Below are 24,613 nucleotides of genomic sequence, written 5' to 3' on the forward strand. Positions count from 1 at the left end.
CCAAAACTAGTTGAGGATACAGAGGTTGAAAAGATACAAATAATGATCAGAAATTTTTACGTATGGGTCGTCTAACATTACATTACTGGAAATGGTTGTCCCTGCAATAAAAAAATAAAACGCTTTCTTTGACTCTCTTATCCTACTATTTTCATTCGTGAGGTTTCCTTTTAAATAATTACTTAAAAGATGTACCCTCTGTATAAACCAAGGATTATTTCATTATTCAGACGTTGGTGGAACTGCTTCGGCACGCGTGTATATTCGACGTCTGTTTGTTTATGAAATAGCTTGTGGTAACGTGATTGTTGTGGACTGTACTTGTTGTTGTGTAATAAATATTTCTTAAGGCGGTCAGTGGTAATGTGTCGCAGTGAGTATATGTTGGAATTTGACGAGACTGAATATAAAAAGCTTGTTTATGTCTCATGGTTTTTTTGATAGCATAAATATGTAATGAACTTCAGTTGCATTTCCCTAAAAATATTACCACGTATGTCACGAAATAACTAAAATGTTTAAAGTGTGCCAATGCCTCCACATACTCATATTTGCCGTAGGATGGTTTCATGTTTCGTGGATCATTTTGCACAATATATAATGTGGAATGAGTAATTTTACAGTCACATCGCAAATTCATATGGTTACATTCTGAACATATATATATTTTTTTCAAAAATAGTTAAAGATATATGAATGTTGTGAGGTAGTAAGTCATACCCATCACTTTTTAGACTCAACAATGCTAAAAATTCTTCCACGGAATAGGAGGTGTTGTCAAAGGGCAACTTTATCAGGTATCAAATATTACTTTGCTGTCTGCTAGGCATTTGTACATCACTGTGTAAATGATCGAAAAATTTTGTTGCAGCATTGTGCACATTGTTTTGTGCTAAAGACTACCTTAATGTAGCGTAATGAATTTATCTTTCCTTCTGGTATTGTAATTGTTTACGTGATTGTTACTTTTGAACTTTAGTCGACTATTTACAACAAACTTCACGATGGAGTAAATATACTGTGAAGCAGTATTCAGAAGGGCACACTCCTTAAACAGATGTCTGCAAGACAGTAGTGGGTGATCGCGCGGTATTGTTGTTACAGCTCACTTTTTTGAGCAATGAAGACTTTCTTTCTTAAAAAAGAGTTACCCCAGATCATTATTCCGTGTGACATTATTGGATGAAAATATGTTAATTTAACAGATTTGTCTGTCCCCAAGATTTTCAACTATTTTAAGTTCAAATGTGGATGAAGTAAGATGTTTTAGGTATTTCAAAATGTGCTTTTTCCAATTCAATGATATGGACACTTATGAATATTGAAATAATTATTTCCTTTATGTTAACTCTTATCATTGGTGTAGTACCCATAGATTGGCTCATCTGATTGTGTTGTCATTTTAAAACTGAAGGCGAGACCATTTGCAGGCAGTTTCTCAGTGATATGTTTCACCCTATGGTGCATGAACTTCACTGCAGTGGAAAACTTTTAATGGTCAATTCTCTGGTGGTTTCAATCAGTCATGAGGCTGCAAGTGCATGCAGAACACAACAACAGTAGGGAGTGCCCACTGCAGTGAACTGTGTGCATTTGCAGTCCAAGGACTGATTGAAAATGTCAAAGAAGCGACCATTAACAGCTGTCCACTGTAGTGGACACTATGCACCACAGGGTTAAGAATTTGTTTACCATTTCTACTATTTATGCACAAATGCTTGGTTGATTACAATACTAGTGTCATCGGCAAAAAGAACCAATTGTTCGTGTTGTATATTATATGGAAAATCATTTTCATATATGAGGAATAATAATGGACCTAAGATTGAGCTGTGGAGAACCCCGTACATGATTTCTCCCCTGTCAGAATTGTGTGTCCAGATTATATTGGTTGAATTACTAAGTACAACTTTCTGCATTCTTTTGGTTAGATATGCCATTATCCATTGGTTGGCTGTACCATTAGTTCCATAAAACTAGGTCTCAGAAAAAGTGTCTGCCGCTATTTTATTATTTAATGCTTGTAAAATCTGTTGAGTGAACATGTATTCTCTATGAGCAATACTTCTCTGAAACACAAACTGTGATTTGTTGAGGGTATTATTGTTGCTAAGGATAGATACTATTTGAGAATACATTCCCCTCTTAATAATTTTGGAAAATGATGTCAGCAGTGAAATAGGTCAGTAGTTATTGACATCTCTTGTCACCTTTCTTAAATAGGTGTTTAACAGCAGCATATTTTAGTCTCTCTTGAAAAATGCCTTGAGTTAATGGCGCATTGTGGATTTCGGATACGGCTGGGCTTATTATATGGGAACAAAGCTTTAGTACTCTTCTAGAAACACCATCAAAACTAGATGAGCTTTTATTTTTGAAAGAATGTATTATTTTCTTAATTCCAGAAGGAGAATTTAGTGATACATTCATATGATTGAATTTTAAGAGAGTTACTTAATTTCAACCTACTGCTGAGATTTTTCTCATGAACTTCAAGTATATATGGCTTTCTACTATGTATAAGAAATGATTAGGAAATACATATGCTACCTGTGACTCATCATTTATAGCCCTTCCATTACGTTCAAAAGTGACATTATTCTGCTCTGTGGCTGATTGCCGTGCTCTTGTTTCACTACATTTGATATCGTTGTAGGCTTAAGTCTGTTGTCGGAATGATTTCTGAGATTATGTGCATGTTTCTTGATTTTTTTATTTTTATTTTTAATTTGCTAACCTTTCTTAGTAATTTTGAGTAGGTTTTCTCATGTGAAACTACTGTAGGATCCCTATTTCTTCTTGCTAAAGGCTATATGTCCTTTTTCCTTTCACAATATACAATAATCCTGGTGATCCAAAGTTTTTTACATAGCTGTTTAGTGTCCTTTTTTGATTAGATTCTGTAGGGAGCTGTTTTCAAGTAATGATCTGAATTTATCATGGAATAGATTTAATCATTTATTTGGTTCATTGTAAATTTCATCCCAGATCATATCATTTAAATTATTCTTGAGCTCCACCAAAGAAATATTATCAGTTAGGGTCTTTTTGTCTGTATCCATCTGTGTTAGAAAGTTAATTACTGAGATCAACTTTAAGGATCCAAATAAGGTTTCCAGATCGTTTTCCTATCGGAATCCTTTAGAAAATCTACATTGTAGTCGCCATTAATTGCTTGCTGTTGTCTGACAGATTCCTCAAAAACAATTCAAAATTTCTCAGTGATGCTCAGTATACAGTTACAATTAAGTGAGGGCCAATATTCTATTAGGTACCGAAAGCTGGTTGAAACCAGAAAGAAATAGGAACGAAATTTTGAACTCAGATTAGACAAGAAGGATAGGATTGATGCTATGAGAGGTGGTATGCTCATTGCAGTTGAGATCTTGACTGGGTCAGACTGTGAAATAGTCTGCATAAAGCTGTCAATCAAACAAGGAGTGACCATTATATTAGGATATTTTTATAGACTACCAGTATCTGCAACAAACATTTCAGGGAAAGTCTTGTGTACATAGGAAATAAATATCCAAATTAGCCATTAGTTATAGGTGGAGACTTTACTCTGGTGTCCATTGTCTGCGAAAATTACATGTTCATCACAGGGGGCAGAAGCAAAAACATGTGGAGTTATTCTAAGAGTGCTCTCAACATACAACTTTGTGCAATTGGTTAGCAAAAAACCAACCCAACATGGGACATATGCGATATCTTGGTGACAGACTGACCTGATCTTTTTGAGGAAGTTAATTTAGTAGAGTTTTCTTGTTTGGGAAAGCAAGTAAGTGTCATTAATGATTATCTTCATAGTCAGCTCCAAGCATTCATCACAGTACTCAAAGATATTGAGCATCTCTCGTCGGAATTTAAAGGTATTGTCCGTCACATGCTAGAGAAATATGTGCCTAGCAAAAATATAGGGGAGGAAAAGGATCCACCTTTATTCAACAAACGTATTAGGAAGTTGCTGAGAAAACAGAGAATTTTGCACAGTTGTTTTAAACATAGTCACTGCCTCACTTATAAACAGAAATTATGTGAAATGATAGCAGCTGCCAAAAAGGTCAATGAGAGATTCATTTAACGAATTTGAAAGCAGTACTTTATCAGCAGATTCTAAAAATAACCCCCAAAAATTTTGGTCATACGTAAAGTCTGTGAACGCTACAAATAATTCAATACCTTCACTTGTTGACAGTACGGATAATATAACAGCTGATGATAAACAGAAGGCAGAAATTCTAAACCTGGCTTTCAAAAGCTAGTTTACTGTAGAGGACTGCAGCACCATTCCCCCTTTCAATTATCAAACAAACGTAAGGATTGCTATCATAGAGTTTAGTGTATCAGGGATTGTAAAACATTTAAGATCCTTTGATGCCAGGAGGGGATCTGGCCCAGACAGTATCCCCGTAAGATTTTTTTTTGACTATGCCACAAATATAGCACCCTTCTTATCCATCATCTATCAGAGATCATTGGAACAGCGGAAAGTTCCACGGGACTGGAAGAAGGCCCAGGTCATTAGCAATCTATGAAAAGGGTAGAAAATCGGATGCATGTAATTACCAGCCAATTTCACTGACATCGATTTGTTGTAGAACCATGGAACATATTTTGTGTTCAGACATTATAACCTTTCTAGACTCTGAGAAGCTCATCTGCAGAAACTAACATGGTTTTAGGAAACAGTGGTCATGCGAGACATAGCTCGCCCTCTTTGTGTATGATATACAACAGGCTCTTAGATACTGGCTCCCAGGTTGATGCCATATTCCACGACTTTCGAAAGGGATTTGCGGTTGGATAGAAAGTTTTCTGACAGACAGAGAACAATGTCGTCCTGAATGGGGAGACTTCAACAGAAACAAGCGTAACATCAGGTGTGCCCCAGGGCAGCGTAATAGGTCCGCTGCTTTTTACGATTTTCGTCAATGATCTGGTTGATGGTATTGACAGCAGTATTAGACTGTTTGCTGATGTTGCTGTAGTCTACAGGTAAGTAGTGTCACACGAAAGTTGCGACCAAGTCAATGAGGATTTGCGAAAATAAATTCTTGGTGTAGTGACTGGCAGTTATCTCTCAATATTAGTAAGTGTAACCTACTGCATATAACAAAGTGAAAATCCCCATTAATGTAAGAGTACAAAATAAATGCCCAGTCTTTGGAAGCAATAACATCCGTCAAGTATCTGGGTGTGGCTATTCGAAATGATCTCAAATGGAACGATCAAATTACACAAGTAACAGGTAAGGTGACCTCTAGATTGTGGTTTGTAGGCTGAATCCTGAAGTGATGCAGTCCTTCAACAAAGGTAATTGCTTACAATCCAGTCTTAGAGCATTGTTATTCTATATGGGGCTCTTACCAGTTGGGTCTGATTCAGGAGATTGAGAATGTCCAAATACGAGTGGCAAGATTCATGACTGGTACATTTAGCCATCGTGAAAGCATTACAAATCTCATAGAAAGTTTGAAGTGGGACACACTTCCAAATAGATGACGCGCTAAACGGAAGGGGCTGTTCACGATCTCCGCCGAGGATTTAGCGCATATATTATTGCCACCAACTTTCATATCGTGCAATGATCGCCATTCAAAGACAAGGGAAATTAGAGCTCATACTGCGGCATTCCAACAGTCAATTTTGCCTCTCGCGATCCATGACTGAAACGGAGGGGGGGGGGGGGGGTTGATGACTTTGGCGCAAGTAGTGCCCTTTGCCACACACCGCTTGGGGGCTAGCAGAGCATGTAGATGTAGATTAATTCACAAGCACTCATTTCCATGTGCTGATAACTACAGAATCTACGTCTCTGTGTTTTTGAACTTTTGCTCTTGCTTAATATATGTAATGAATACTCCTTTTCCCATTACTAGTTCTGCATGCATAAGCTGCTGTGGTGTCATTTTTTATATGTCACTTATATAACCCTGTGGTTATATTGTGCTTATACAGACGTAGCATGCCTATTTTTTCAGAACACTCTAAATTTTCAAACAGACAAGAAGCTGAAGGTGTAAATTCAAGAACATAATGTAGAAACTTGTTCGAGAAATTGGATATTTTAAACACTGCTTCTCAGTATATTTATTCCTTAATGAAATTTGTTGCAAATATGTCTGTTTCCAACCAGTAGCTCAGTACAGGTTATCAATACTGAGAAGAAGAACATACTACATAAAGACCTAAAAATCACTTCCCTTGGTCCAAAAAGGGCCCAGTATTTGTGAACTTCCATTTTCAATAAATTGCCAGTAACCATTAAAAATTTGGTTTCCGATAAAGCACAGTTTAAACTGCGCTTGAAAGACTTCCTTCTTCTACTCTATAGGTGAGTATCTGAATAAGGACTGCTAGACGAGCTTAGGGTAGTTACATGGGTGATGGAATGACGCTCAGTGATTGTTTTTGTACTTTAAGCAAAGGAAAGACCAAGAATCACGATAAAAGATGAAAAATTTAATATTTTATTTCGTACATAAGCAAAGGAACACAATTTATTTAATTTAACAGTTTAAGGTTCATTCATATAATGAGACTAATGTAACAGAATGACATATTTCAGACATGCATATTGTTCTCATTTATAATTTTACAATAATTCTGCTTGCCTATTTGCTATAAAAATTCACGAAAATTATATTGTGAAGGGGTATAAATGGGAAACAAAATAGCAAGAAGATAAATGCACAAAACTAATATTTTACTAGCAAAATAAAAAAAAATCACTGATAATGGAATGACACTTCCACTTGAAAATTAGCAGTTTTATTCTGCATTGCTGATTGAGTAGTGAAAATGATACTTATTCCTCTGATCTACGGTAGGTGCAGCTAGTTTCTCTACAATTTGGTCTTTTTCTACCCAAAATTTATCTTCCTTTGCAGGAAATGTAAATATCTTTCCATTTGTAACCATCTTCAACATAAACCAGTGCCCCACAAAAAATCTTGATCTGTTTCTTCCAGCATAGGAAGCCAGAGCAAAATCCCCTTGATGCAAGGCTGTATGATTGATCAGGTCTTGTGAATTTTCTTTGGCTGAAGATCACTTTTTGAAATTGTGCACAAACCTCTGGGGAGATAGTAATTCTGGTACTCAATAATATATGGAACAATAGATGTAAGAGCCTAGATGGTTTTGGTCTGCTCTATTGGAACTATTCCTATCCGCATTTGATCTAATTCCTCTTTATTCCCTGCAATTTGCAAGGCAGGGATATAAAAAATGTTAATGCCATTACATCTTTCACGTGCAACTTTTGCAAAGTCCCAGCTTTGCGGATATTCCAGGCTGCACACTTTACAGTTCCACCAATCCTATCCACAACACCTTTGCCATGTGATGTAGCAAAGAGGTTCCATGAAATATTTATTCCATTGTGTTTTCTGAAAAATTTCAACTTGGCAAACAGGAGAAACACTGCTTAAATTGACTGGCTGCACCATCACTCATGAATGTGACAGATTCTACCTCTTGGTTTGTGGATATAATGTGCTCTACAATCTTACTTTGGAAAGCAGGCACTGGGTATTTATTATGGTCAAGTTCATCATTAACAACGGCACAAGAATATCCATCATTTTGTGAGTCCCAAACATATGCTATAAACAAAGTGATTTATTGTTTTGACCAGTGGGCACTCTGGACTTCTTTCTGCAGTTGAACAGTATAATTTTCTGCAAAATCTACTTGCACTAAGATGTTCTTCTTGTTTGCAGTTCAGCCTGGCTGAACTGATTGATCAACTCCGTAAAACTTTCCTACTTTGGGGAGATTTTAATGCCCATAAACCTCATGGGGTAGCACCATGCTTACTGGCTGTGGCAGAGATGTCAAAAATTTACTGTCCCAACTCGACCTTTGCCTCTTAAATACTGGGGCTGCCACACATTTCAGTGTGGCTCATGGTAGTTACTCATCCATTGATTTATCAATTTGCAGGCCAGGAGTTCTCTCATCTATCGACTGGAGAGGTCATTGTTGGCAACCGGAATAAAATAATAATTGGATCCTTTTACTGACCTCCCAGTTCAGATGATACAGTTGCTGAAATTTTCAAAGAAAACTTGAGTTTGATTTCAAACACGTACCCGACTCATACGATAATAGTTGGTGGTCACTTTAATTTACCCTCGATATGTTGGTAAAAATACATGTTTAATTCCGGAGGTATGCATAAAATATGATCCAAAATTGAGCTAAGCGCATTCTTTGAAAATTATTTCGAGCAGTTAGTTTATGAGCCCACGCGAATAGTAAATGGTTGTGAAAACACACTTGACCTCTTAGCAACAAATAATCCTGAGTTAATAACCAGCATCAAAACCATTGTAGGGATTAGTGAACACAGGGTTGTCATAGCGAGATTGAATATTGTAATCCCCAAATCCTCGAAAAATAAGCGAAAAATATACCTACCCAAAAAGCAGATAAAAATTCACTTGAGATGCCTTCCTGAGAGACAGTCTCCGCTCCTTCCAAATTAATAATATAAGTGTAGACCAGATGTGGCTTAAATTTAAAAAAAATAGTTTCGGCAGCAATTGAGAGGTTTATACCAAATAAACTAACAAACAATGGAGCTGACTAATCCTCTTTGGTGCACAAAACGGGTTAGAACACTGATGCTGAAACACCCAAACAAACATGCCAAATTTAAACAGACGCAAAATCCCCAAGTTTGGCGATCCTTTACAGAAGCTCGAAACATAGCACGGAGTTCAATGCGAGATGCCTATAACAGTTTCCACAACGAAAATTTGTCTCGAAGCCTGGCAGAAAATCCAAAGAGATTCTGATCGTATGTGAAGTATGTTAGCAGCAAGAAACAATCAATGCCTTCTCTGCGCGATAACAATGGAGATATTATCAAAGACAGTGCTGCCAAAGCAGATTTACTAAACACAGCTTTCTGAAATGCCTTCACAAAAGAAGACAAAGTAAAGATTCCAGAATTCAAATCGAGAACAGCTGCCAACATAAGTAACGTAGAAGTAAATATCCTTGGTGTAGTGAAGCAACTTAAATCACTTTATAAAAGCAAGTCTTCTGGTCCAGACCGTATACCAGTTAAGCTCCTTTCTGAGTATGCTGATGCATTAGCACCATACTTATCAATCATATACAACCATTCGTTCGACGAAAGATCCGTACCCAAAGACTGGAAAGTAGCACAGGTCACACCACTATTCAAGAAAGGTAATAAGAGTAATCCACTAAATTACAGGCCCATACCGTTAACGTCAATATGCAGCACGTTTTTAGAACATATATTGTGTTCGAACATTATGAATTACCTCGGAGGAAGCGGTCTATTGACACACAGTCAACATGGGTTTAGAAAACATCGTTCCTGTGAAACACAACTAGCTCTTTATTCTCATGAAGTGTTGAGTGCTATTGACAAGGGATTTCAGATTGATTCCATATTTCTGGATTTTCGGAAGGCTTTTGACACTGTACCACACAAACAGCTTGTAGTAAAATTGCATGCTTACGAAATATCATCTCAGTTATGTGACTGGATTTCCAATTCCTGTCAGAGAGGTCACAGTTTGTAGTAATTGATGGAAAATAAGTGATTTCTGGTGTTCCCCAAGTTAGTGTTATAGGCCCTTTGCTGTTCCTTATCTATATAAATGATTTGGGAGACAATCTGAGCAGCCGTATTCAGTTGTTTGCAGATGAGGCTGTCGTTTATCTACTAATAAAGTCGCCAGAAGATTGAAACAAATTGCAAAATGATTTAGAAAAAATTTCTGATTGATGTGAAAAGTGGCAGTTGACCCTAAATAACAAAAAGTGTGAGATCATCCACATGAGTGCTAAAGGAACTCGTTAAACTTTGGTTACACGATAAATCAGTCTAATCTAAAAGCCACAAATTCAACTAAATACCTAGGTATTACAATTATGAACAACTTAATTTGGAAAGAACACATAGAAAATGTTGTGGGGAAGCCTAACCAGAGGCTGCGTTTTATTGGCAGGACACTTAGAAAATGTAACAGACCTACCAAGTAGACTGTCTACAGTACACTTGTCCGTCCTCTTTTAGAATACTGCTGCGCGGTGTGGGATCCTTACCAGATAGGACTGACGAAGTCCATCGAAAAAGTTCAAAGAACGGTAGCCCTTTTTGTATTATTACGAAATACGGGAGAGAGTGTTACAGAAATGATAACAGGATTTGGGATGGAAATCATTAAAAGAAAGATGTTTTTCGTTGCGATGGAATCTCCTCACGAAATTCCAATCACGAAATTTCTCCTCCGAATGCAAATATATTTCGTTGGCCTCGACCTACGTAGGGCAGAACGATCACCATGATAAAATATGGGAAATCAGAGCTCGTACGGAAAGATATAGGTGTTCATTCTTTCCACATGCTGTACGAATTTGGAATAACAGAGAATTGTGAAGCTGGTTTGATGAACCCTCTGCCAGGCACTTAAATGTGATTTGCAGAGTATCCATGTAGATGTAGACATGATGACCTGTGTGGTAGTGACAATTTCCACATTTTTCTGTTGCTCCCCGTCATCATGCCCATGGATGCCTATGATGGGCTTTAAACAAGGCAGACTGGGTAAGCTTCACCTCTGCTGTCACTGTTGAATTTCCCCCACATGGTGCCATCGTTTTTGTGATTGAGCAGCTCACTACAACGATAATTTCTGTGGTGGCAAACGTGGTCCCTCGTTCTTTTGGGTGCCCCCGGCAAAAGACAGTCTCTTGGTGGTTGCCGGAAGTCATTGAGGCAATTAAAGAACATCTGCGAGCTCTACAGTGACGTAAGCGGCACCCTTCCTAATAGTCTTTAAGTGGTTCTGTGCCCACGTTCGCTTGCTTATATATCGATGGAAACAGGAGTGTTGGGAGAGGTTCGTGTCGACCATTGGGTGCTGTATGTCACCTTCCGAAGTCTGGACGAAGATCATACGTCTTTTTGGGTGCCAGACCCCAACAGGTGTCCTTGGATTTAACATCAGTGGCGTGCTCTCTACCAGTGCAAGCGCGATTGCCGAGCACTATGCTTGAGCCTCTGTGTCAGAGAACTACCCCCCCCCCCCCCCCCCCCCCCCCCCCCCAGCCTTTTGCACCCTCAAATGGCAGATGGAAAGGAAAGTCCTCTCGTTCACTGCATGCCACAGTGAGCCCTATAACGCCCCATTTACAGAGTGGGAGCTCCTCAGCACCCTTGCACATTGCCCCGATACAGCTCCTAGGCTGGATCGGATCCACAGATGATTGAACATTTCTCATCTGACTACAAGCGGTATCTCCTCATCATCTTCAACCAGATATGGTGTGATGCGTCCTTCCATTGCAATGGCGGGAGAGCACCATCATTCCGGTGCTAAAATGCGCTCCTAATTCACATGATGTGGATAGCTGTCGGCCCATCAGCCTCACCAACATTCTCTGTAAGGTGCTGGAACATATGGTGTGTAGGCAGTTGGGTTGGGTCCTGGAGTCACGTGGACTACTGGCTCCATGTCAGAGCAGCTTCCGTCAGGGTCACTCTAACACTGATAATCTTGTGTCCCTCGGTCTGCCATCTGAACAGGCTTTTCCTGATGCTAACACCTGTTTGCCATCTTTTTTGACTTACAGTGTACGACATGATTTGGCGACATCACATCCTTGCCACGTGTATGAGTGGGGCCTCTGTGGCCCCCTCCCAAATATTACAAAAACTTCCTATCGCTCCATACTTTCCATGTCCAGATTGGTACCTCTCATAGTTCCTCTCGTATTCAGGAGAGTGGCATTCCGCAGGTCTCCGTATTGAGTGTATCTCTATTTTCAGTGGCTATTAACAGCCTAGCAACAGTAGTAGGGCCGTCGGTCTCCCCTTCTCTGTATGCTGATGACTTCTGTCTGCTCCTCCAGTACTAGTGTCTGTCTGCTCCTCCAGTACTAGTGTTGCTGAGTGACACATACAGGGAGCCATTCACAAGGCGCAGTCATGGGCTGTAGCCCACGGCTTCCAATTTTCAGCCGTGAAATTGTTTGTCATTCACTTATGTTGGCATTGTACCATTCATCCTGAACCTGAACTTTATCTTAATGATGATCCACTCACTGTAGTAGAGACGTATCGATTCTTAGGACTGGTTTTCGATGTCCGGTTGACTTGGCTACCTCACCTTCGTCAGCTTAAATGGGAGTGCTGGCAGCACCCGAATGCTCTCCATTGCCTGAGTAACACCAACTGGGGTGCAGATCGCTCTATGCTGCTGCAGCTCTACAGAGCCCTTTTTCAATCCCGCCTTGACTATGGTAGTCTGGTTTACTGTTCTGTGGCACCCTCAGTGTTGCGTTTACTCGACCCAGTGCACCACTGGCGTTTGCGTAGCTACGGGAGGTTTTAGAATGAGTCCGGTGACCAGTGTCCTGGTGGAGGCCAGAGTCCCTTCATTGTGGACCCAATGTGCACAACTGCTCGTCAGTTATGTTGCACACATTCATAGCTCTTCTGAGCGTCCAAATTACCGTCTCCTTTTCCCACCTGTGGGAGTTTATCTCTCGCATCAGCAGCCCAAGTCAGGGCTCACTATTGCGGTTTGCATGCGGTCCCTTGTCTCCGAACTGGAGTCTTTCCCTTCACCACCTCTACTTGAGGCCCCTTCAAGTACACCTCCATGGTGTACACCTCAGCCAAAGCTTCTCTCCGCTGTCACTTCGTCTTAATTCTTGACATGTTCTGGGGTTCTGAAGTTGTTTACACCGACAGCTTGATGGCTGATGATAATGTTGGCTTTGCCTATGCCCGCTGGCTGCAGAGGTTGTGGCCATATCTTGTGCACTTCAGTACATCTGTTCCTGTTCTGGTGAGTCTTTTCTTCTCTGTTCTGATTCCCTGACCAGCTTACAAGCTATCAACGAGTGCTAACCTCGCCATCCTTTGGCAGCGAACATCCAGGAGTCCATTTCTGCCCCGGAGCGGTCCAGTCATTCAGTAATGTTTGTGTGGTCCTCAGGGCACATCGGAATCCCAGACAACGAACTTGCCGACAGGCTGGTCAAACAGGCTATGCAGAAACCGCTCCTGGCGATGGGCATCTCTGAAACTGACCTCCATTCTGTGTTACGGCGCAAGTTTTTTGACTTTGGGAGACGGAGTGGCATAACAGTATGCACAACAAACTACATGTCATTAAGGAGACTGCGAATGTGTGGAAGTCTTCCCTGTGGGCTTCTCACAGGGAATCATTTGTCCTTTGTCGGCTCCCCATTGGCCTCCGTCGCGAGGATCCAACTCAGTGTTGCTGTGACTCCCAAATGACAGTCGGCCACCTCTTCCGGGACTGCCCACTTTTAACCATTCTGTGGCGAACTTTTCACTTTCCCAGCACACTACCTTCGGTGTTGGGCGACAATGCCTCAACAGCAGCTTTAGTTTTGCGTTTTATTTATGAGGGTAGATTTTATCATTTGATCTGAGTTTTAGTGCATGTTCTTTGTCCCCCTCTGTCCTCCACCATACGGCTTTTAGGACGGAGCCTTTAATGTGTTACAAAGTGTCTGGCTTCCCTTTTTTTATTCTCATGGTCAGCCAGCCATGGTAATCTGCTTTATTGTTTTTTTTTGTTTTTTTTTTTTTTTGTACTGTTTTGCCCATTGTAGTGTTCATTGCCCTTGTCATTCTTCTGTTCTTCCTTTCTCCTGTTATTGTGCCGTATGTCTTCTTTGTTTTCTTATTTCCCTTGTGTAATTGCTCTACTGGGAACGAGGGACCGATGACCTTGCAGTTTGGTCCCTCCCCTACCCTCTCCCTCACCCCCTTTTAAACCAACTTTTCCTTATCCTTCCCCTTAATCTCATCATTAACCCTTTCTCATTGAGTCGCTTCTGATATTCTCTCATTATCTCAGCTGATGTGAGAGGCATGATAACAACTGTAAAAATGAAATATTTTGTTTGAGAATTAATGTGGAAACAGTGAAATTGCTAATGATAACCCAACATCTGTTTTAAATAAAAAATTCTATTCAGTATAGTGATCTTATAACAACACAATACGCCTACATAAAAATGTCTGTTATTTAGGCGTAATACATGGTTACCTTCAAAGATAGTCGACATCCTGTTGCAGTACATAGGAAGTCAATAACTTCTTTTTTTATAGGCATTATTGAGGTTTTCTTATAATTTGGCATTGCTATTGCTTCCCAAATAAATAATAGGTTATGGAACAATAAAAACTGTTTATCAAAATAATTAACTCCATTCTTCATGTTGTATGCAGCCATTTAGACATTTCATTGTAATCTTTACTAAAGAAGCTTATTAACTTACCTTTCAGCAGTTATCCTTCAGACTCACTGAATGTAAATTTCAGAATTGCAGTATAGCCAACATATAAATTTATTTGACCTACACCAGCTTAAGGAATGTCAGTCAAATTCAGTTATAAAATTATTGTTATTCCATTACCACTAAAAATATTGTTTATAATGAATATTTTTTTCTTTGCTGTGAGGCTTTTTTCTATCTCATAAATCTGTATTTGCATGCCTGTTTCAAGCTTTCTGTAAAATAGCATTCTACATCTACATTTATACTCTGCAAGCCATCCAACGGTGTGTGGCGGAGGGCACTTTACGTACCACTGTCATTACACCTCCCTTTCCTGTTCCAGTCGCGTATGGTTCGCGGGAAGAACGACTGTCTGAAAGCCTCCATGCGCGCTCTAATCTCTCTAATTTTACATTCGTAATCTCCTCGGGAGGTATAAGTAGGGGGAAGCAATATATTCGATACCTCATCCAGAAACGCACCCTCTCGAAACATGGCAAGCAAGCTACACCGCGATGCATAGCGCCTCTCTTGCAGAGTCTGCCATTTGAGTTTGTTAAACATCTCCGTAATGCTATCACGGTTACCAAATAACCCTGTGACGAAACGCACCGCTCTTCTTTGGATCTTCTCTATCTCCTCCGTTAACCCGATCTGGTATGGTTCCCACACTGATGAGCAATACTCAAGTGTAGGTTGAACGAGTGTTTTGTAAGCCACCTCCTTTGTTGATGAACTACATTTTCTAAGGACTCTCCCAATGAATCGCAACCTGGTACCCGCCTTACCAACAATTAATTTTATATGATCATTCCACTTCAAATCGTTCCGCACGCATACTCCCAGATATTTTACAGAAGTAACTGCTACCAGTGTTTGTTCCGCTATCGTATAATCATACAATAAAGGATCCTTCTTTCTATGTATTCACAATACATTACATTTGTCTATGTTAAGGGTCAGTTGCCACTCCCTGCACCAAGTGCCTATCCGCTGCAGATCTTCCAGCATTTCGCTAGAATTTTCTAATGCTGCAACTTCTCTGTATACCACAGCATCATCCGCGAAAAGACACATGGAACTTCTGACACTATCTACTAGGTCATATATATATATATATATATATATATATATATATATATATATATATATATATATATATATACTCTTTGCCTTTAAATATGTCTGCTTGTGTCTGTGTATGTGCGGATGGATATGTGTGTGTGTGTGTGTGTGCGCGCGCGAGTGTACACCTGTCCTTTTTTTCCCCTAAGGGAAGTCTTTCCGCTCCCGGGATTGGAATGACTCCTTACCCTCTCCCTTAAAACCCACATCCTTTCATTTTTCCCTCTCCTTCCCTCTTTCCTGACGAAGCAACTGCCAGTTGCGAAAGCTCGTAATTCTGTGTGTGTGTTTGTGTGTTTTGTTCATGTGCCTGTCTGCCGGCGCTTTCCCGCTTGGTAAGTCTTGGAATCTTTGTTTTTAATATATATATATATATATATTTTTTTTTTTTTTGCGAAAAGCAATGGTCCCATAACACTCCCCTGAGGCACGGCAGAGGTTACTTTAACGTCTGTAGACGTCTCTCCATTGATAACAACATACTGTGTTGTGTTTGCTAAAAACTCTTCAATCCAGCCACACAGCTGGTCTGATATTCCGTAGGCTCTTACTTTGTTTATCAGGCATCAGTGTGGAACTGTATCGAATGCCTTCCGGAAGTCAAGGAAAATAGCATCTACCTGGGAGCTTGTATCTAATATTTTCTGGGTCTCATGAACAAATAAAGCGAGTTGGGTCTCACACGATCGCTGTTTCCGGAATCCATGTTGATTCCTACAGAGTAGATTCTGGGTTTCCAAAAGCGACATGATACTCGACCAAAAAAGATGTTCTAAAATTCTACTACAGATCGACGTCAGAGATATAGGTTTATAGTTTTGCGCATCTGCTCGATAACCCTTCTTGAAGACTGGGACTATCTGTGCTCTTTCCCAATCATTTGGAACCTTCCGTTCCTCTAGAGACTTGCAGTACACGGCTGTTAGAAGGGGGGCAAGTTCTTTCGTGTACTCTGTGTAGAATCGAATTGGTATCCCGTCAGGTCCAGAGGACTTTCCTGTGTTGAGTGATTTCTGTTGCTTTTCTATTCCTTGGACACTTATTTCGATGTCAGCCATTTTTTCGTTTGTGCGAGGATTTAGAGAAGGAACTGCAGTGCGGTCTTCCTCTGTGAAACAGCTTTGGAAAAAGGTGTTTAGTATTTCAGCTTTACACATGTCATCCTCTGTTTCAATGCCATCATCATCCCAGAGTGTCTGGATATGCTGTTTCGAGCCACTTACGTTAAATCAGTAAGACCAGAACTTCCTAGGATTTTCTGTCAAGTCGGTACATAGAATTTTACTTTTGAATTCACTGAACGCTTCACGCATAGCCCTCCTTACACTAACTTTGACATTGTTTAGCTTCTGTTTTTCTGAGAGGTTTTGGGTGCGTTTCAATTTGGAATGAAGCTCTTTTTGCTTTCACGGTAGTTTCCTAACTTTGTTGTTGTACCACGGTGGGTTTTTCCCGTCCCTCACAGTTTTACCCGGCACGTTACTGTCTAAAACACATTTTACGATTGCCGTGAACTTTTTCCATAAACACTCAACATTGTCAGTGTCGGAACAGAAATTTTCGTTTTGATCTGTTAGGTAGTCTGAAATCTGCCTTCTATTACTGTTGCTAAACAGATAAACCTTCCTCCCTTTTTTTATATTTCTATTAACTTCCATATTCAGGGATGCTGCAACGGCCTTATGATCACTGATTCCCTGTTCTGCACATACAGAGTCGGAAAGTTTGGGTCTGTTTGTTATCAGTAGGTCCAAGATGTTAAATCCACGAGTCGGTTCTCTGTTTAATTGCTCGAGGTAATTTTCGGATAGTGCACTCGGTATAATGTCACTCGATGCTCTGTCCCTACCACCCGTCCTAAACATCTGAGTGTCCCAGTCTATATCTGGTAAATTGAAATCTCCACCTAAGACTATAACATGCTGAGACAATTTATGTGAAATGTATTCCAAATTTTCTCTCAGTTGTTCTGCCACTAATGCTGCTGAGTCGGGAGGTCGGTAAAAGGAACCAATTACTAACCTAGCTCGGTTGTTGAGTGTAACCTCCACCCATAATAATTCACAAGAACTATCCACTTCTACTTCACTACAGGATAAACTACTACTACTACTACTACTACTACTACTACTACTAACAGCGACGAACACTCCACCACCAGTTGCATGCAGTCTATCCTTTCTAAACACCATCTGTACCTTTGTAAAAATTTCGGCAAAATTTATCTCTGGCTTCAGCCAGCTTTCTGTACCTATAACGATTTCAGCTTCGGTGCTTTCCATCAACGCTTGAAGTTCTGGTACTTTACCAACGCAGCTTCGACAGTTTACAATTACAAGACCGATTGCTGCTTGGTCCCCACATGTCCTGACTTTGCCCCGCATCCGTTGAGGCTGTTGCCCTTTCTGTACTTGCCCAAGGCCATCTAACCTAAAAAACCGCCCAGCCCACGCCACACAACCCCTGCTACCTGTGTAGCCGCTTGTTGCATGTAGTGGACTCCTGACCTATCCAGCGGAACCCGAAACCCCACCACCCTATGGCGCAAGTCGAGGAATCTGCAGCCCACACCGTCTCAGAACCGTCTCAGCCTCTGATTCAGAACCTCCGCTCGGCTCTGTACGCAAAGAAATTAAGAATTAAACTATTTAACAAATGAGTGAGCTAGGAGACAATTAAAAAAACCATTTGTTCAGTTTGAGCACTTCTTAAGATGAAAATGAAACTTAAAATTAAAAGATTTTGTGTTTCATCCAACAGAACTGATAAGCAGATTCGTAAAAGAATATTTTTAATTTTTAAGGTTTGTGTCCGTGTTCTCATGGAACAGCCCGTTAAGTAAAAATGTCTATTAGATTTCAGTTCTGACAGCACTTGGTCTCACCAGTCAAGATTAGGTATTTTGTGTATGATAAATTTGTTAACAGTGCATCACTGTTTCTTTCTGACAGTGTGTTAATTCTTAGCAGTTCTAGCTTACATTAATGTATTCACATACTGTGATAATACCCTGACAAATGGACAGGGAAGTGTGTATTATATTCAAATACTGTATGTTTCTTTTTATGTTATACATTCATCTCATTTTTGGGTGTATGGAATGAAAACTGAATTTGATGTAATCTTCTCTGAGCCACTGCTAATGCTAGGCTTTTTTCATAATTTTATAAATGTCATTATGAAGGTAACTCAATTATTATCCGCAAAGCAGTTATAAAATTTTATTGCAGTCAAATAGGAAACTTACAAGGACGTCATTTTTTGACATAGTCTCCTTGCATTTCAACATACATGGTCCATCATTGTACAAGCTCCCTGATGCCCTCATAAGAGAAGGTTCTCGGTTGAGCTACGAGCCAGGAGTTCACTGCTTCTTTCACTGTTTTGTCCAAGGCAAATCGACGGCCCTTTAGTGCCTGTTTGAGTGGAACAAACAAGTGATAGTCAGAAGAGGCAAGATTGGGACTGTATGGAGGATAACCCAGTACTTCAAATTTGAGTTTCTGGAGCGTTTTAATAGTATGGGCAGCAGTATGCGGACGAGCATTGCCGTGGAACAACACAACACCTTCTGACAGGAATCCTCATTGTTTGCTTCGTATTGCAGGCTTTAGCCTGGCAGTAGCATCTCGCTGTAATGTACACTGTTTATTGTTGTGCCCCTTTCTCCATAATGTTCCAGTACTGGACATTGTGCGTCCCAAAAAATTGTAAGCATCAATTTTCCTGCGAACGGTTGGGTCTTGAACTTTTTCTTGCACGGCGGCGAATGTGGACGTTTCCATTCCATAGTCTGCTGTTTACTCTCTGGCTCGTAATGATGGATCCGTGTTTAGTCACCAGTATTGATCCTGTCTAAAAAGTTGTCCCCTTCATTACCATTGCGATCCAAATGTTGTTGCAGATGTCCAAGCACATTTGTATATGCAACTGTGTGAGTTGTTTTGGGACCCATCTTGCACAAACTTTATGAAATCCAAGTCCGTTGTGGATGATTTCGTAGGCATAACCTTGACTGATTTGCAGACGATTCGCCACTTTGTCAATAGTTAATCGTCTAAGAGAACCATTTCACATGAATGCTCAATGGTTTCTTCATTTGTGGTGGTAAACGGTCGTTCGGTTCCTCCATCGTGCGCTACACTAGTGCGACCATTTCGGAATTTTTCAGTCCATTCATAGACACTCCGTTATGGCAAAACACTGTTCCCGTACTGTACCTAAAGTCTTCGATGAATTTTGGTCCCTGATATGCTTTCCGACCACAGAAAATGGATCACTGAACAGTGCTCTTCTTTGGTGCAAGTAGACAGCGGAGCAGCCATGGTTAACAGCACGACAGCAATAACAAAACTAACCTAGCAGCTTGAAAATTGCAAAGATATATCAACAAATAAAGCATGTGTCATCAATGTAAAATTGCAGTACTACCAAAATAAACAAAAATACAACTAAATTGAGGATAATATTGACTTACTCTCATAGAAGATAGTTGTGAAGATTTCTGTCACTTCTCAGAAGATTTCTGTCACTTCTCATTGAGTGCTAGAAATCTTCATGACTGCCATGCAAATGTCATTGATAAAGTTATGAAAAAAACCAGCATCAACTGTGGCTCAGAGAACCATCTGAAAAAGTGGATGAATGCTTATTTTTCTGCTTATTTGATTAACAGTATAAGATAAGATGTAGAATTTTGTGCATCATATAATAATTTAAGCCTGCTGTCTAGATAATATTTTTAGAAAATGTTAGTGTTGTAGTAGGACTATATGTTTCTCATCTTGTCCTGTACAATCTGTATGTTTTTCAGGTTGTGGTTGTACTTTCACACAGATCTCACAACACTATGTTGATTAGTACCTGTTATACAGTGCATAAATAATCAAAAATTTGTTGATTTTTACAGAGAGAAGAATGGAGTCAGATTCTAGTGACTCAAGTGATGACTATGACAGTGATTATTCTGAAAGCTCAGCAGGTGATTCAAGTATGGGCAGTGGACATAGCAGTGAAGATGAACAGAACAGGGGGAGTTCCTCAGGAATGGCTGTAAATGCATATAATCCTGAAGAAGCTGCAGATGAAGATGAAGAAGAGGAAGATGATCTTGTGAAAGCTATAAAACGTGAAAAGGAAAAAGTTAGAGAACATCCTCCAGACATACAATGTGAGGATTATATAGTTGATATTTCGTTTCACCCTCAAGAAAACATATTAGCTGCAGGAAGTATAACGGGTGATGTTCTACTGTAAGTAATATTTCAGCATTACTGTTAGATAATGATTGTATTCTGTCCAGAATTCACACTTTTATGCTGGATAAGATAGTGATATGTACTATTCGTGGACTTGTTATGTAAAAATAAATTTATTTGCGCACACAACATAACAGTTAATTACAAGTAATCATAATCGCAAGACTGCTAAAATTGTCTACATCAATACCTCGTTTTTAGTTCAGAGACAGTGAGGAGAAACAAAGAGTTTACACAGCACACATGAATTATTTAGCAGATGATTCACTGTTCACATCACTCCCCACTCCCCCCCCCCCCCCCCCTCCCCATCCGCCACCCTCACCCCATGTGTCAACAGTCTTTGGGGCTGAAACGTATGATGCACCCAAAATGTGTAGACGGTGGCAGTGGAAGACTAGGTGGGCCCAGTGTCCTCGTAGAGCTAGACATAGATAGCATCTTGGTGTTAGCTCAGGTGAAGGACAGCTTGAGTCAGTTAATGGATATTGTGACAGAGGAGACATTGATATCAACGTCAAAACATTTGTTGTGACATGCTAATAATACTCTGTGGACCATCGTCTGGTGATCAGAGAGGTTTTCGAATAGCATCATGCTCGATGAAAGCATGTGTGCATGACTTTAAGGCACATAACATGAATAGTCACTGGGTAAAATGTGTTTTGAAATCACACGACAGAGCTTGTAGGTCTGTGAATGAAGATGTTGCACGTAATTTGAGCCTTCAATTACATTGTTGGTAAACAGCTCTCACCAAGTGATGTCGCACAGTGCTTAGCACACTGGACTCTCATTAGGGAGGAATAAGGTTGAAACCCACGTCCGGCCATCCTGATTTAGGTTTTCCGTGGTTTCCCTAAATCACTTCAGGCAAATGCTGGGGTGGTTTTTTTGAAAGGCCACAGCTGACTTCCTTACCTACCCTTCCCTAACCTGATGGGACTGAAATTCAACTGTTGTTACATTTGGATCTCCTTTGAAGGCCCAGTAGAAAATAGGTGGACCTTCAGCCCAGTGATCTGTGGCATGGTATCTGATGGAGGACTTAAACTGCTGACGAAGCCATTCTGCAAAACCATTAGCAGCAATATGGTAGATGCAGGGTTAAATACGGTTCATGCTGAACAATGCTGAGTGCTTTAAAGAGGTGTTACTTGATTTGCTTGCCCTGATTGGTAATGACACAGGGAGGAACAGTGAAGCGTAGGATTAACTCCTGGAAGAAAATTGTGGCTACAGTTACTGTTGTGTCTTTTGGAGGCTAGAGTTCAGGCCAACAGGAAAATGGTCAGCTGCTGTGGAACAATATTGGGAACCTACTGATGCTGGCAAAGGTCCAATGATGTTGATGTGAACATGTCCAAAGCGTTGACTTGGAGAGGCAGGGGTACCGAGCAGAGCCGTTACGGGCTGAGTTACTTTGTTGAGAACTCGGAGACATGTTAAAGTGGTTTAGCATGTCTCCAAGTTTAGGTGAACCTTCTAAAATTTCATTGAGAGGTGCTGCCAACAATGCTTGATTACACACAAAAGTCTATGAAAGTATTTTAAGCCCAAGAAATGACATAATTCTCATACTGTAGTGGGCTGAGGAAGCTGAAGAATACCTTCCACTCTGGCTTAAGGTGGCAGTTTTCCTGGTGCACTGATAAGGTACTGTAGGAATTTTACTTCCATTGCTTTGAAGAAACATTTTTGCTGATTAATCACTAAACCAAGTTCTTGTAGTATAGTGAATAGTTGCTGTAGATCTGCTATATGCTCTTCCATTTTCTTCTGAGGAACTGTATACAGTAGAGGCCATGCTACTATTTCAAGGGTGATATATCCCTTGTGCTAACATAGAAGTCTTGTTTTGTGACCATTAGTTTTTCCAGATGCAGATGATAAAGCTGTGAATGCACTGGCTGTCCTGGATGTAGTAGTGTTGTGTGTCTTACTGGTACTGGAGTAGGCAATGGACTCGTGACTTCAGGATACTGATTAAGCAATTTTTTTGTATGGTGAATCATCTGCAATCACTTTGATGTCAGCATGGTTGGTATGACATAGGTACCCATTACTAGCTGTATTGTAGAATCAAACAGGACTCGATTTTCCCCCCAGGGGTCTCATCGCTCTTTGGTGAGTATGTGCTTGGTGACCACGGGGCCCCAGCCCTCACAGCACCACTTTTCTTTCAGTGCTGCTTGTCTCCTCTTCTTCTGTCATTTTTTTCTCTCCTCTTGGGGAGATGTCTCATGCCTCCATGGGCTCTTGAAGCTCATTTGTGTTGGTTTACTTGCAGGACTCTTCTCTCCTGTACTGCCCTCCTTTTCCTCCGCTGTGGCGTTTGAGGCCATCCTTTCTTTCTTATCTCTTCTTCTCCTCCCTTTGTGTGCCTGACGGCCACCCACGCGTTTAACACGTAGCAGGAGACTGGGTAACGTATTACCCAGCCCCTAGTTGGCATGTAGGGCCCGCACGTACCCCCTGGTACAGGCCAGGCCCAGGGAGGGGTGATTACCTGAGCTGTTACCTTCCTCCTCTGTGGTTTGGTCCCTCTGTCTGTCTTTTTGGAGGTGTGACTTGAGGTGTGGACAGTCACCTAAGGCAGGCGGTTCCCCTTTGGAGGGCCCTTGCTGGAAAGAGCGCGCCATTGGACACCTGGCAATCATGGGGCACTTCTTCCCAATGACTAATTTTCCTTCTCTTTCTCTGAGTCTTTCACATAAAAGAAAGTGGAATGAGGATCCTGCCTGAATGTCTCTTTCTGATAGTGCTCTCCACGCCAAGAAACAACTCAAGGCCTAAATCCTCCATGAATATCCTATAAAAGTGGAGGCACACAAGACACTTAACTCGTCCTGCAGTGTTATCTACACCCGGCTGTTGGATGGCTTGACAGAGGATTAAAGAACTAATTATCTATCGGAACAGGGCGTTGCTGCTGTTCGAGTTATGAAGAAGGAAGATAAAGGCAGGCTATGAAGTCATCTCTGTGTGCCCTTACATTCCCAATCTGTTGAGGTATTACAAATGCCACCAGTTCAATCATACTAGCACATCATGTAAAAATGCGGCCAAATGTGTCACTTGTGGCAGGGATGCACACGAGGGCACCTGTCCACCTCCTTCCCTCCGCTGCATTAATTGTCATGGAAAACATGCTGCTTCTTCTCATTCATGTCCCATCTATCTAGATAAGTGAGCAAACCGAATGTCCCTTCGTCTGGAAGCTACAGCACCATGTTAGCCTCTCCCCGTCCCACAAAAAACAGGGCTACGTAAACTTGTGTGAGATTTATCTTTACCAGGCTTAGGTAGGGGAACAATAATAGCTTCACTCCAAAGCGTGGGAAATACACCATCAGCCCAAATACGCTTGTAGGTAATGAGGAGAAAGCATCTTCCTACAGGAGGAAGATTCTGCAGCATGAGGACGTGGATTGTATCGGGCCCAGGATGACGGGAAAGCACGTTCGAGATCCCTCATAGTAAAAGGAGGATTGTAGCATTCTCGATTCAAAATAGAAAAGAAATTGCACGAGCTTCCTCCACCAGTTTCCGAGGAAAGAAGGCAGGATGATAGTGGGTGGAGCTTGAAACCTCCGCAAAGTACTGGCCCAAAGTGTTGGAAACATCTACAGGGTCGACTATGAGGTTTCCCGCCACAGTCAGACCAGGGATTGGGAGTGGGCGGTAGTCCCAGAAAGCCAGCGCAGGCCACCCCAAATGAGAGAGGGTGAAGGAAACCCAACATGCTTTCTTGCTTTCCTTAGTAGTGCGACGGCACTGCGCACATAGTTACTTGTAGCAGATGCAGTTCATTAACATAGGATGACTGTGAAAGACGCAAAGCACATGTCGTCAAGCACAAATTGCATTGCCGCACTCCACGGTCCACCAAGGGACCGGCACTGGATGGGGAGAAG

General features: G+C 40.9%; 1 protein-coding gene across 1 annotated transcript in view; it reads left to right on the forward strand.

Annotated features, from left to right (window-relative positions):
- The first annotated feature begins 224 nt into the window (after positions 1-224).
- Positions 225-24,613, forward strand: part of LOC126281180 (WD repeat-containing protein 55 homolog) — a 58,170-nt gene continuing 33,781 nt past the window's right edge. Inside the window, exons 1-2 of the mRNA XM_049979873.1 lie at positions 225-373; positions 20,348-20,690. Of these exons, the coding sequence (XP_049835830.1) occupies positions 364-373; positions 20,348-20,690 (353 nt within the window). The 5' untranslated portion in view covers positions 225-363. The remainder of the gene's footprint in view (positions 374-20,347; positions 20,691-24,613) is intronic.

Source organism: Schistocerca gregaria, chromosome 7, assembly GCF_023897955.1.
Source record: "Schistocerca gregaria isolate iqSchGreg1 chromosome 7, iqSchGreg1.2, whole genome shotgun sequence".
NCBI lineage: Eukaryota > Metazoa > Arthropoda > Insecta > Orthoptera > Acrididae > Schistocerca > Schistocerca gregaria.